At 31.8% G+C, this 12,691-nt stretch overlaps 1 protein-coding gene and 1 pseudogene across 21 annotated transcripts in view; both read left to right on the top strand.

Annotated features, from left to right (window-relative positions):
- The first annotated feature begins 984 nt into the window (after positions 1 to 984).
- Positions 985 to 4,314, top strand: LOC114403504 (annotated as a pseudogene).
- A 5,230-nt stretch (positions 4,315 to 9,544) lies between these two features.
- LOC114403614 (protein gar2-like) overlaps positions 9,545 to 12,691 on the top strand; it is a 51,393-nt gene continuing 48,246 nt past the window's right edge. For 2 of the 21 annotated variants that reach the window (XM_028366661.1, XM_028366669.1), the window contains exons 1-4: positions 9,546 to 9,759; positions 9,839 to 9,872; positions 10,001 to 10,067; positions 10,381 to 10,411. In XM_028366661.1, the coding sequence (XP_028222462.1) occupies positions 9,727 to 9,759; positions 9,839 to 9,872; positions 10,001 to 10,067; positions 10,381 to 10,411 (165 nt within the window). In that variant the 5' untranslated portion in view covers positions 9,546 to 9,726. Of the gene's footprint in view, positions 9,760 to 9,838; positions 9,873 to 9,994; positions 10,068 to 10,380; positions 10,412 to 12,691 lie in introns of those variants that run through there. The other 19 variants (XM_028366666.1, XM_028366685.1, XM_028366664.1 and 16 more) reach the window with 17 other exon arrangements.

Raw genomic sequence — 12,691 nt, forward strand, 5'->3', positions numbered from 1 at the left:
AGCGGCCAAGTCGACTAGGACCTCATTTCATTCCAATAAATATTCATTTAAAATTACAAAAATAAAAAGAGAGAAATATGATAAATGAAAATAAAAAAATAAATAAATGAGAATATACGAGAAATAAAGAGTAAATTACAGTATTTGGGTGAAAAGAGACAAAGAGTAAATTACAGTATTTAGGTTGAAGAGAAATAGTACGATAAACTCTAATATTTTTAAATTATTTTCCCTTTTTCTCCTTTTTGTGAAACAACAACAAAAATTTCATCCTCGAAGAAATTAAGAGATATGTCTACATTTAATATTTAATCCTACTCAAAAGAGGATTACTTCCAAAAAAATAACAAATCTTGATCCTTGGTGTTTTTATATTTTTAGTATCTATTGTAAAGTGTGACGTTAAATGATTATCAATTATAATTTTTTAGCAGAAATGACAAAACAATTAATATGTCGCATCAATAACAGCTGGAAAAAAAAACTATTAATAAAATGGCTTCGAGTGATTATTCTTCTAAGGATTAGTTACATGTGATGGAGAAATAATGCCTATATAAACATTATAAAAATTGAAGAAGGTACACAGCAACTAAACATTAGTAATTAAAAAATGAGTTCCAATTCCAAAGAAGTAACAAAGGTCGAGGACCCTTACCTGCAGTTCTAAATGCTGCTATTGATCTCAATTTGTTTGATATCTTAGCAAAGTCACAAAGTTCATGTGATTCAACTTTATCAGCTTCTGAAATTGCTTCTTTGCTTAATAATCAACACCCACAATTGGCAACTAGGCTTGAACGCATATTAATAACCTTTGTTGGCAAGTTACTCTCTTCTAAATTGCTCCATTCGCACCAATGAAGATGGTAAGAGAGAAAGAGTTTATGCTCTCTCACCGGTTGGTCAATACTTTGCATTTGATAAGGATGAAGGAAACTCTTTGGCTCCTCTATCAACTTTAATCCATCGTGGATTTCATGACATGTGGTAATTACTAATCATTTGTTTACAAAGAAAGACTTCATTGAAAAGGATGCAATTGTGGACCCTAACAACAATAACCATTTTGAATATGTGCATGGAATACCACCATATGATTATATGGAGAAAAATGCAGAGCTGAATGACATTTTTTTTTTACAAAGCAAGAATCCTCGATGCCCCACTAGAATTGAAAAGGGCACTCAAATTATACATAGGATTTGAGAGAGTGTCAATACTGGTTGATGTAGGAGGTGGAGTTGGAGAGACCCTCAAACAACTTCTCCCAAAATATCCTTCAATGAAAGGAATTAATTTTGATTTGCCTCAGGTGATTCAAAAAGCACCACCTCATCAAGGTAACATACATTAGTTTTTCTTTAATTTATATAAATAAACTGACTATAAATATTTTGAAAGATGGGTTGGGTTTTGAGGAAAGAAATGTAGAATAAGTTTTGCCAAAATTATTAATTAGAAAAACTCATTATTGTTTGAAGGTATAGAGCATATTGAGGGAGATATGTTTGAAAGTGTTCCAACTGGTGATGTCATTTTGATGAAGGTTAGTGAACTACATGAGGGTTCAATTTTATATTTTTAAACAATTCACTACAAGAAACAAGCTCGTTTGCCAGGGGCGGATTCCCTGGGAAAAGAACAAAAAGCCCTGGGAAATGGACGTTTGCCAGGGATTTTGCCAGGGGCTGAATCCCTGGGAAAAACGCCCATCGCAAATCAGTTTGCCAGGGATTTCACCCCTGGCAAAAAAACGAGGGGCTGGCCCTGGCAAAATCCCTGACAAAATCCCTGTCAAAATCTCTGTCTTAGCCCCTATCTTCTCACTGATTTAATTTAACAAACAGTTTAACTTTTAAAAAATATCAGACTTTTGACTACACAAATTTAAAAACCGATTTTCCTCTAAATTAAAAAAAACAGTTTTAGTAAATAACCAGTTTTCCATAATAATTAACAAAATGCTATGTATTTTTGTGCATTCTAGTATAACAATAACTACACATAATCCACAAATCTACCTAAAAAGCATATATTCAACAACATGCATATATTCTATTTTGTTAAAAAATAAAAAAACATGCATATATATTCCATAAATAATTTGAATATTCAACAACATGCATATATTCAATAACATCCAACATCATCATCAACATATATCATTCTATATAACATATTTAACAAACAGTTTAACTTTTAAAAAATATCAGACTTTTGACTACACAAATTTAAAAACCGATTTTCCTCTAAATTAAAAAAAAAGTTTTAAAAAAACAGTTTTAGTAAATAACCAGTTTTCCATAATAATTAACAAAATGCTATGTATTTTTGTGCATTCTAGTATAACAATAACTACACATAATCCACAAATCTACCTAAAAAGCATATATTCAACAACATGCATATATTCTATTTTGTTAAAAAATAAAAAAACATGCATATATATTCCATAAATAATTTGAATATTCAACAACATGCATATATTCAATAACATCCAACATCATCATCAACATATATCATTCTATATAACATATTTATTAAAATTTCGAATAAAAACAAAGAAAAAATGTTTTACTCTAATTAAACAGTTTTAAAAATAACAGTTTTATTATACATTTTTTTCTCTAATTTTAACATTTTTTCTAACTAAACTGTTTTATAAACAGTTTTAAAAATGTTAACATCATATATTATATATAAACAGTTTTATATAAACAGTTTTATTAAACAGATCATGCAAAATTAAACAGTTTTATTAAACAAAAAAATTATACAGTTTCTAATTAAACAGTTTTATTAACAACAAAATTCGAAATATATATAAACATCATATATTATAACACATCATGCAAGTAGAAACATCATATTTTCTTTGACAGATCATGCAAAATTATAACATCATATATATAAACATCATATATCTAAAATTATAAGTAGAAAAATTACTAACTTGTTGAAGCTTGAGAGAACAAATTCAGAGAGCAAGGAGCAGCAGGAGGAGGCAAATTTGGACACTGATACAATAAAAAATATTTATGTTAATAAGTAGTAACAAATAAAAACAGAAAAATATAATAAGTGAAAAGAGTGTTACCAAATTATAGAACAAGTGTATGAACTGAATGATAATGGACTGAAAATGAACTGGTGAGGATGGAAATGGAAACCGAAAATTTTTCTAAGTTTCAAAAACACAACACTGAGCATGAGGATAAACACGCGGTTTGGCTATATAGTGTAAAAAAACCCAGGGAATAACTCACGGAATGCCCCTCGCAAAACAACAGAGTCAAAGGCTAACCTCCTAGCTTCAGCTATATGAGCAGAACGGTGCAGCTAGGAAAGCAGGGATTCCTTTTTGCCAGGGGCTGCAAGCCATTTCCGAGGGGTAACACCCCTGTCACGTCTGGGCCGCACAGCTTTTTGCAGTGCATGGTCATGTCGTGTTGACTTATGGGAAGATTCCGTCAGCTTTACAGAAAACGAGGGCATACCCGTGTGTTTGGCCGTGTGAAAACAACATGCTGTTTTAAAATTCATTTCCCGCTCTTTTTTTTGCCAAGGCTTTTGTATTTTTGCGAGGGACAAACCCCTGTGTAAATGTAAGTGGTCCCAGCCTTCTCAAATGTCATTTTGCCAGGGGTTTCCTTGGCTTAGTCCCTGGGAAATTTGCCAGGGGTTAATGTCCCTGTCAAAAATCCCTGGCAAATGGGCATATTTCTTGTAGTGATTCAAGATGTAGCATAAATAACTTTTAATTACATTTTCTTATTTTTTGTCTTTGGTCATTTCAGTTTGTATGTCACAGTTGGGCAGATGAAGATGGTATAAAGTTTCTAAGAAATTGTCACAAAGCCTTGCTACAACATGGAAAAGTGGTTGTTTTCGAATATATAATTCCAGAAGTGCCGAATCCAAGGTATATATCTAAGCATACTTGTACTCTAGACAATGTCATGTTTTTAGCACAAGGTCGAAGAGAAAGAACTCAGGGTGAATTTGAGAACTTGTGGAAGGTTTTTCCAAGTTTGATGTTGCAAGTAGTGACATCTCATCTACGCTAGGAGTGATGGAATTCTATAAATAGATATTGCAGAGTAGTAATTTGATATGATAGCTCTATCAAATGTTACATTGATGACTTAAAAGACTTTAAATAAATTGGGCCTAGGTTAATTGTTAGCACTTAGCAGTTGCCTTTTACTTTTAATTTAAGTTCCCTATAATCTGATGTTGGCACAAGGAATGTTATTCCAATGGTTAGCAACTATATATCAGATTATTTATGTTATATTGCTTTTGAGACTATGGAATCATGAATAAAAAGTTTCTAGTTTTCTTTTATCCCTTTGTTCTACTTTCTTTAGCATAACTCTAGATATTGAATAAATAGCAGCAACACCCTAACAATTTGGTGCTTTCGTTCGCTGCCACAACGCTTCCTAATTAAAGTTGCTGGTCAAGAAATTGATGAAGCTCTATAATAACTAATGTATGTCTAATTACTGGGAGGGTTGGGAGCTTTACAGACTCAAATGGAAAACTAGCAAATGCTCTCTTTCAACAAACCATATATGATTCCTTTAAGGAGCATGTGAGTTCGATGTCATTTCGTTACAATAAATTCTCATACCTTGCAAGAATTTACGAGAAACATTATCAAATATATGACAGAAAATAGACACACATAAACTCACAAGACACAAAAATTTTAACGTGAAAACTGCATTAATATAAGGATAAAAATCACGTTAAAACTAAAAAATATATAGCTTCACTCTTATCAATAAGGGTTAAAAAAAATCTCCAACAAATACATATGTTTACAATTAGAGGTGTTGTTGATATTTTCTCATTCAACAAACTATGGAGTTTTTCGTTTATAATTAGAGTTTTGCATATATAATTTTCACTATATAAAAGTCTACAACTAAGATGAAATCTCTATAAAATTATATATATATATATATATATATATATATATATATATATATATAATTTTTTCCGTGGTCATCATGTGTCGACAGACAAGGCTAAAAAATACTAAACCTTTGTGGCCATAATATTATTGATGGGTTTATAAATATATAATTTTTATCTTTAAATTATTAATTATTCAGAATTTACTACTAATAATAATAAATAGTTTTTATTTGGGCATTTGTGTATCTTTAAATAAACAAGTTATAACTTAATAAAGAAAAATAATTATAGACGTATTCTTGTGCATGACTTATAACCAATGTTTGTGTGATGATAAAAAAAGAATAAAGGGAAAAAAGTATGAGAACACATCTACAAACTGATGTAGAACAAAAAGTATGGGCAGAATTTTACAACCATGCATCGTTGATCAGCGGACTGTTTCCCTTTCTAATCCATTTTTCTTTATTTTGGCAAATATATGACTTTTCACGTCAAGAAGCGCCAATTTTTTGACTTATCAAAACAATATGGGTATACCTTTCAGTATTAAATAATACAAACCGTAAAATGGTGAAGACCCATGACAACGAAATTTGTACATGTACCTGCTCCAATTTTCATAAAAAATAAAAAATATCCGAGTTGATTGGGTTTAAAAATTACCTTGATATTTTTATTTTTGGGGTAAGTTCAGAAATGAGGATGTCACTATCGACTCTGTACTCTACTCATATCTGTTCCGATAAAAAAATTATTAAATTTTTTTACATAATTTAAGATTTTTTTTTATATTTTTGTAGACAGATGCACTATAATAAATATATTGATAAATAAGCAGTTAAAAATATATGTGTAAAAATTAATTTATTTATTTTAAAATCAAATTTTTAATATAATTTAAAAAAAAATTATTTTACAAATCTAAACCATGAACGGGAGAAGAACAGAAATACCAGATACTCAATAAGAATGAAATGACAAAGTTTACCCGCATCAAACATCATAGACGAGTACAAAAATATATTAAGGAGTGAAGATAGAAAATTAGAAAAACAATAGCCCATTCTCATTCCGCCCAATTCACATATCTAGTCATTGACAAGGTAAACACCTACTCAAAATGAAAGTAATAGATAGCATCCTCGTCCATTAGGTCATTTCATTCCAACAACCAATCAATTCAAGTAACACATATATTAAAATTGGCACATTAGTCCGAGGAGTAATTATAGAGTTTTTTTTATCCAAATAATACAAATAAATTAATTATTTACAAAAAAATATATATCTAAAATTTTATTTACATGAATGATACATTTTTCTATTCAAAGTGAAAAATCTGTTTTTCTCAAATCGATTTCTCCTGTTTTTTCTTTTCCTAGTTTAAACGTTTCTTTAATATTTTTTAAATGATTTCTTAACTTTTTTTCTTTTCTTTTTATAAATTTTTTTTTGGGATTTTTTTTAAAAAAATTGTGCTATATTTTATGTTTTGTCTATATTAATTGTTTATATTTTATGTTTTGTTTAAATTGAAAATAATATTATTGTGCATATGTTGTTGTTAACTCTTTTTTTGCATATTTTTTGTTTTATCATTTTTTGAATAGTTGAAATCCTTTGTATTTTCATTTTATTTGATTATTAAAATAATAATTGAAATAAAAAACGTATTTAACCAACAAATTAAATTGAACTAAAATATTTAATTACCAAATAGATATAAAATTACAAACAATAGAATAAAATATTTAAATTTAAAACAATACAACAACATTTTTAAACTACAAACGATATGACATAAACTTAACGTTGTTGAGTTGAGCCTATACGGTGGAGACATTTATTTTTGAATGGTATGGGATGCACATATGGAATGTTGTTTTGAATGTCTCCAATGCATAGACGTCAAGCATTGGATTCCCTAATGTAGTGACATAAAACCAAAGTGTCTTTGATGCACTGGAGTGAAATATTGAATTTCCTGACGAACTAACATAAAACAAAAATGTCTCTGATGCACTAGTGTAAAGCAAAAGTATTTCTGACGCACTAACGTAAAACATTGGATTCCTTGACATACTGACGTAAAATAAAAATGTACCTGATGTATTAACATAAAACATTAGATTCCCTAACGCAATGTAAAAGCAAAAGTGTCGCTAACGTACTTACGTAAAACATTGGATTTCGTGACATACTAACGTAAACCAAAAGTGTCTCTAGTAATGGATTTTTAATATGTTTTTGTGTAATGTGTGCTCTTATTGGGAAGGAGTGGGGCCTAAGAATAATCACCCTTTTGAAAATGAATTTAGAATGCTATCATGTCAATATATGGAGAAAAATACAAAGTTGAATCACATGTTTTACAAAGCAATGGCTTATGTTGGTCCAATAGAAGTGAAAGGGTACTCAAATTATATAAAGGATTTGAGGGAGTGTCAATAGTTGTTGATGTAGAATAAATGGAAACTACAATCTGGAAGATGTTGATCCTCATCAAAATGCGTGCTCTATTGTTGCATACCGATTATGATGAAAGAAGTGACTTTTCTGTTGAAGTATAAAACACGCTAGCCTATCAACATGGACTTTGCATGAAGAATGAACATGCATTTAATGCTTCAAGACTTCAGATGAAAAGTAGAGTGAAGAAACCAACCATTGGGAGACAACGAATATTTGAAGATGAAGGCTATAAATAGAAGAAGCTTTGAAGAAACAAGATACGAACCATCTACGCGAACATATTCTTTCATTTTTTTCTTGTAAAACTTTTTCTGTAAATCTTTGTATAGATACTAAGCTCTCAAAATACTTTGTATACCTCAAGAGAAAAGACTATGAGTGATGATGATTTATCCTTCTATAAGATGATCACAAATTTAGTCAGTGTGCAAATCTCCAACAAATCTTGTTGATTTGTTAAGAACCAACAATGGCTTGGTAGGATAAAAAATATTGGGTTTAAGACAAACTTGGGTAGAGCTTGCATGTGTAAGAGTTAAAAGTGATAGTAAAAAATACTTGTAACTTTGATAAGTTAGTGAAAACTTGGTGGGTTACCAAGAACTAAATGTAGTCTTGTGTCTAAGATGAACCAATATAATTCTTTGTGTGCTTCTCTCTATTGCTTTAATTGATAAATGATTTGAATTTGTTTTTAGATCTTATATATTATTTTCTTTTACAAAGAAAATTGTTTTTCTCATCGTCTCATAAAGTCTGAATCAAAACTTCTCTAAGTGTTTTTAAGTTTATCTGCATCAGACGATAAATGTGTTTTCAGTCTTAATTTTTTTTTTAATTTCTAAAGATACAATTCAATCCCCATTTTGTGTTATTTACTTCTAAACTACAAATATTTGAAAAAGTTTTGCCAAAATTATTAATTAGCAAGCACTCATTTTTGCATGAAGGTGTAGAGCATATTGGAAGAGATTATGTTTGAAAGTGTTCCAAGTGGTGATGCCATTTTACTAAAGGTTAGCCAACTACACGAGAGACCAATTTATATTTTTGAACAGTTCAATATAGAATAAACAAATTTCTAATCACATTTTCTTCTTTGTCATTGTTGATTTCAGTCTATATGCCATAATTGGAGGATGAAGATTGTATAAAGTTTTTAAGAAATTGTCACCAAGCTTTACCACATGGAAAAGTGATTGTTTTGGACTATATAATTCCATAGGTCTCGAATTCAAATAATACATCTAAATATAGTTGTGTTGTCGATAGTCACATATTTTTAGCACATGGTGGAAGGGAAAGAACTCAGAATGAATTTGAGAACTTGTGCAACAGCTTTGGTTTTTCCAAGTTTTATGTTCCATGTAGTGGCATCCTACGGTAGTAGTGATGAAATTTATAAATAGAAATTATTGAGAAGTAATTTTAGATTTCAGTGTATGTAAGTTGCAAGCAATCTTGAATATAAAAAAATGGAGAAACTAATGTATCAAGGATAAAGGGACATTATGTAATCTCTTGATGCATACAACTATCTAGCACGTGTGATGGGTATGTTTGATTTGAGGTTTGTACATCCAAATTAAGGTTCATCTTTCATGAAAAACTCGTCAAATTTGTTTTGTAAATAGTTTTTCGATTAAATTGAATGTGATTTTCACTAAAATTGAGATTTATCAAAAATATATTTTTGATCCTCATAAATTTTCTGAATTTTATGATTGGTCCTTTTTATTTATTTATGTAAAAATAAAAGATTGAGGAAAGCTAATCAAACTGCAGATAAATAAGCAAGTTTTGATTTGTCTTTACCGTGACAGATGACCGTGTTTGATTTTGTTCCTTTTTTTTTTTTTTTCTGTTAGTATTGCTGTGGCATGTTGGGGTTATCTCTTTTTCCCCCAAAAAATAAAAAGAAAGCCTAATAGTCTGCATTTATTTCTTTTCATTATAATTTCCGTTACTAAATCAAAATAACAAAATAAATAACTCAAGATAAAATTACCCCTCGAATACAATTAAAATTTAAATCAAACGTTACTCTGTCAAATCCAATTGAATTGAAGTGAATTAAATTAATTTTATTTTTCACATTAAAAGTGCAATTCAACATGTGGCCGTCTCAAAAATATAAAAGTGTTTTCCAATTTCCACTTGGCAACCGGAGAAAGAAACGCACGGCGTAGCATTTGCGCGCGTCGCTTTGTCCTGTCTCGTTCTTCAGAACTCCAAAACCCTAACGACCGAACTCAACCAAAGTGGTTATCTTAATCTAATCGTCTTCAATGTTTTCCTTTCTTAGTAAAATTCAAACCCAAAATGGACAATAAATCAGATCAGAAAGTATATTATGTATGTTTTTTTTGTTGTGAATACTTTCTCTTTGACACACTCCTGACTCCACTGAACCCGTTTTCCTTTTGTTTTGTAGGTTCGTACTGCTGCACTTCTACTTCAACATAACGGTACCGTTTAGTCTTATTCACATTTCCATTTTCGTTGCATCTACTTGTTTCGGCTTAGTTAATGTGTTGTTTAGTTGCTTTAAAATTTTAATTTTTTTTCTTAAAAAAATAAAATAAAATGTATGAAGATGAGAAGCAAGTGAGTGCAAAAGAGCAGACGAGAGAGATGGGGTTGATGAAGAGATTAAGGATAAGGTATTATGAAATTTGCATGGCTTAAGAAACTTCAGTTTCATTTCATTTATGCATAATATAAGCTTTAATCAATCAATTTCGTGCCGGGATATGCCGCTTTATGATATTTGCATAGCTTAAAGAAGTATAAACTTTTTTCTTTCTTTTTTTCTACAATTGATTAACCAAAAAAGTTGACAAATTTAGATGTAATAACTTACATGCTTATGCACATTAATGTTTTTTTTTTATAATTTGTACTTGTTAACCAACGCGTGTGTTTTCTAACGAATACAAGATTGTTTGTTGATCAATTGCATTTATGTTTGTGCAGAGAAAATATGAGTGGTCTCCGACATGTTATTGTAAGTTATTTTGAACCTGTAAACAGGTTCTGGTATATATAGAAGCTGTTTCCACTTACCAATTATTAGAAATGCAATCTCTACCTACCTACCTAACCCGCTAGGGGTCTGTCTAGTAGTGGAGGGTTGGGGTAGTTTGCACAAGGTCCCAGGTTCAAACTTTGTTGCTGCAATTGTATACATAAAAAAAGTGTAAGAGAAACGACAATAACTGTAGCTGTTAGGAGCCCTGGAAAGACAAATGGACAATTGATATAAACAAAGGAAATGAATAATTTTATTGGATAACTATAAGAATAGATGAAAGAATTCTCCTCAAGGATTTCCCTCTCTTACTAACTTTATAATTTTCCTAATGAATCTTTCCTTCTTTGTTTGCCAACCATAAAAAAAATCCTTCCTTCTTTGTTTCTCCCTAATTAATCTCCTTATCTTACTGACAATGTCAGAGAAGTGATTATATCTAGATGCACCATTTCCGGTTGATTAAAATAAGAAGTAATTCCTCTTTGCGTATGGAAGATATGTTCTTGAGGCTGTAGGCTTTGGATTCAAATATGAATCTGGATGTAATCCTTAGAGAAATTAATACTCTAGTTAACTTATGCCTTAAGGCACATAAGAGTTTTACAAGCAAGTTGTTATTCCTACTAACTGCAATCCTTGACTTGGAGATCTTATCCCAAGAGCATGTCTTTCTAGTCAACGGATTAAACCTTGTTAGATATGTAGGTTTTGGGTCTATATGCCCATGCCCATTTATGTGTTTTAAATGTATAATCCTTGTATTCTCTTTATAATACAATTAATGAAAAAATTCCTTTTCACTAAACAAACATGGTATCTAGAGTCTAATATTTCAGAGGCTTTTATTCCCCCCGGTGACGACCATGTTGTTTTTTTCCTGGCGCAACCTTCTTTTTTGGTGGACCCATCTCCAGTGCATGTCAGTTCTCGCTATCAAAACTACCGTGCTTGCCCTAGGGCATTTCAGCTCATTCTCTTTTTCTTGGTTGATCCATGGCATGTTCACAACCTCCAAAGGGTGAACCTTCTATTTTCAGCGACTACGCTGCTGTCTTTCTCCACGTAGACAAACTAGATGGCAACAACTGCGACTCTTGGGCTTACGATATCAAACTTTGGCTTCGCGGTCAAGATTATGAAGATCACGGCACCCAAAAGACTGATTCTATTGCTGAAGCAGACCGTTCTTGGTAGAAAAAGATTGATGCTAAGCTTTGCAGCATCCCCAAATCTACTCTTAGTCCTTCTCTGAAACAGATATTCCATGCTCATGACACTTGTCAAGCTGTGTGGGACGAGGCGAAGAGTCTTTACACACCCTCAACGCTTATATGGGATTTGCCAAAACCTCATGAGTGTCGTTGCTCCTAGACAATTTGATGGAACAATGGTTGACTATTTAGGCAAAGTCAATGGCCTTCTCTTTGATTTCAATGAACTCTTGCCCTCAACTTCCACTCCTAACAAGGAACATGAGCAAGAACAATCCTTCTTCATGTTATTAGTTTTGTATGGACTACTTACTGAGTATTCATTGGTTCGGGATCATATTTTGGGCTTTCCGAATATTCCCACCTATTATTCTGCATGGTCCACGTTGCTGCATGTACCAGACAAACCATTTGTTGATGTGGATGTGCCTCCACCACATGTTGACTCATCTGCCTTGGTCTCTCAAAGCAGAGATCATGGTTAATGCTGGAAACCAGGCAAATATCATCCCAAATGCAATCATTGCCACTAGCTTGGCCACATCATTGACATCTGTTTTTCCCTTCATGTTCAACCACCTAGGACAACCCATGTTGCCCAAGCTGCTGCTCACGCATCTTCCTTTGAGCTCACTCTGGCACCTACTAATCTATTGACACCTTGAGCTATGTTTGCTGACTTCCTTAAGTAGTATGCGGAGCATTGGGGTTCTAGTTCCATTGCTTCTATTGCACACACAGCCAATTCCTTTGCTGGTATCTCTCACTCCTCATCCGTTGGTCCATGGGTATCAGATTCTGGTGCCACCAATCTCATCATTGGTAGTAAGCCACTTTTCTCCACTCTATCTACTGCTTGTTTACCTTCTGTCATAATGGATATTGGGTCACAAACACAGTCTCAGATTGTGGATAGGAGCTGTCCGTTTTGTGGAAATATGGAAGAGGAAGCAGGACATGTGTTTTTTCACTGCAGCAAAATCCTCCCAATTTGGTGGGAATCATTATCTTGGATGAATACTTCAGCAGCTTTACCGTTTGA

This window comes from Glycine soja, chromosome 20, assembly GCF_004193775.1.
Source record: "Glycine soja cultivar W05 chromosome 20, ASM419377v2, whole genome shotgun sequence".
Taxonomy (NCBI): Eukaryota; Viridiplantae; Streptophyta; class Magnoliopsida; order Fabales; family Fabaceae; genus Glycine; species Glycine soja.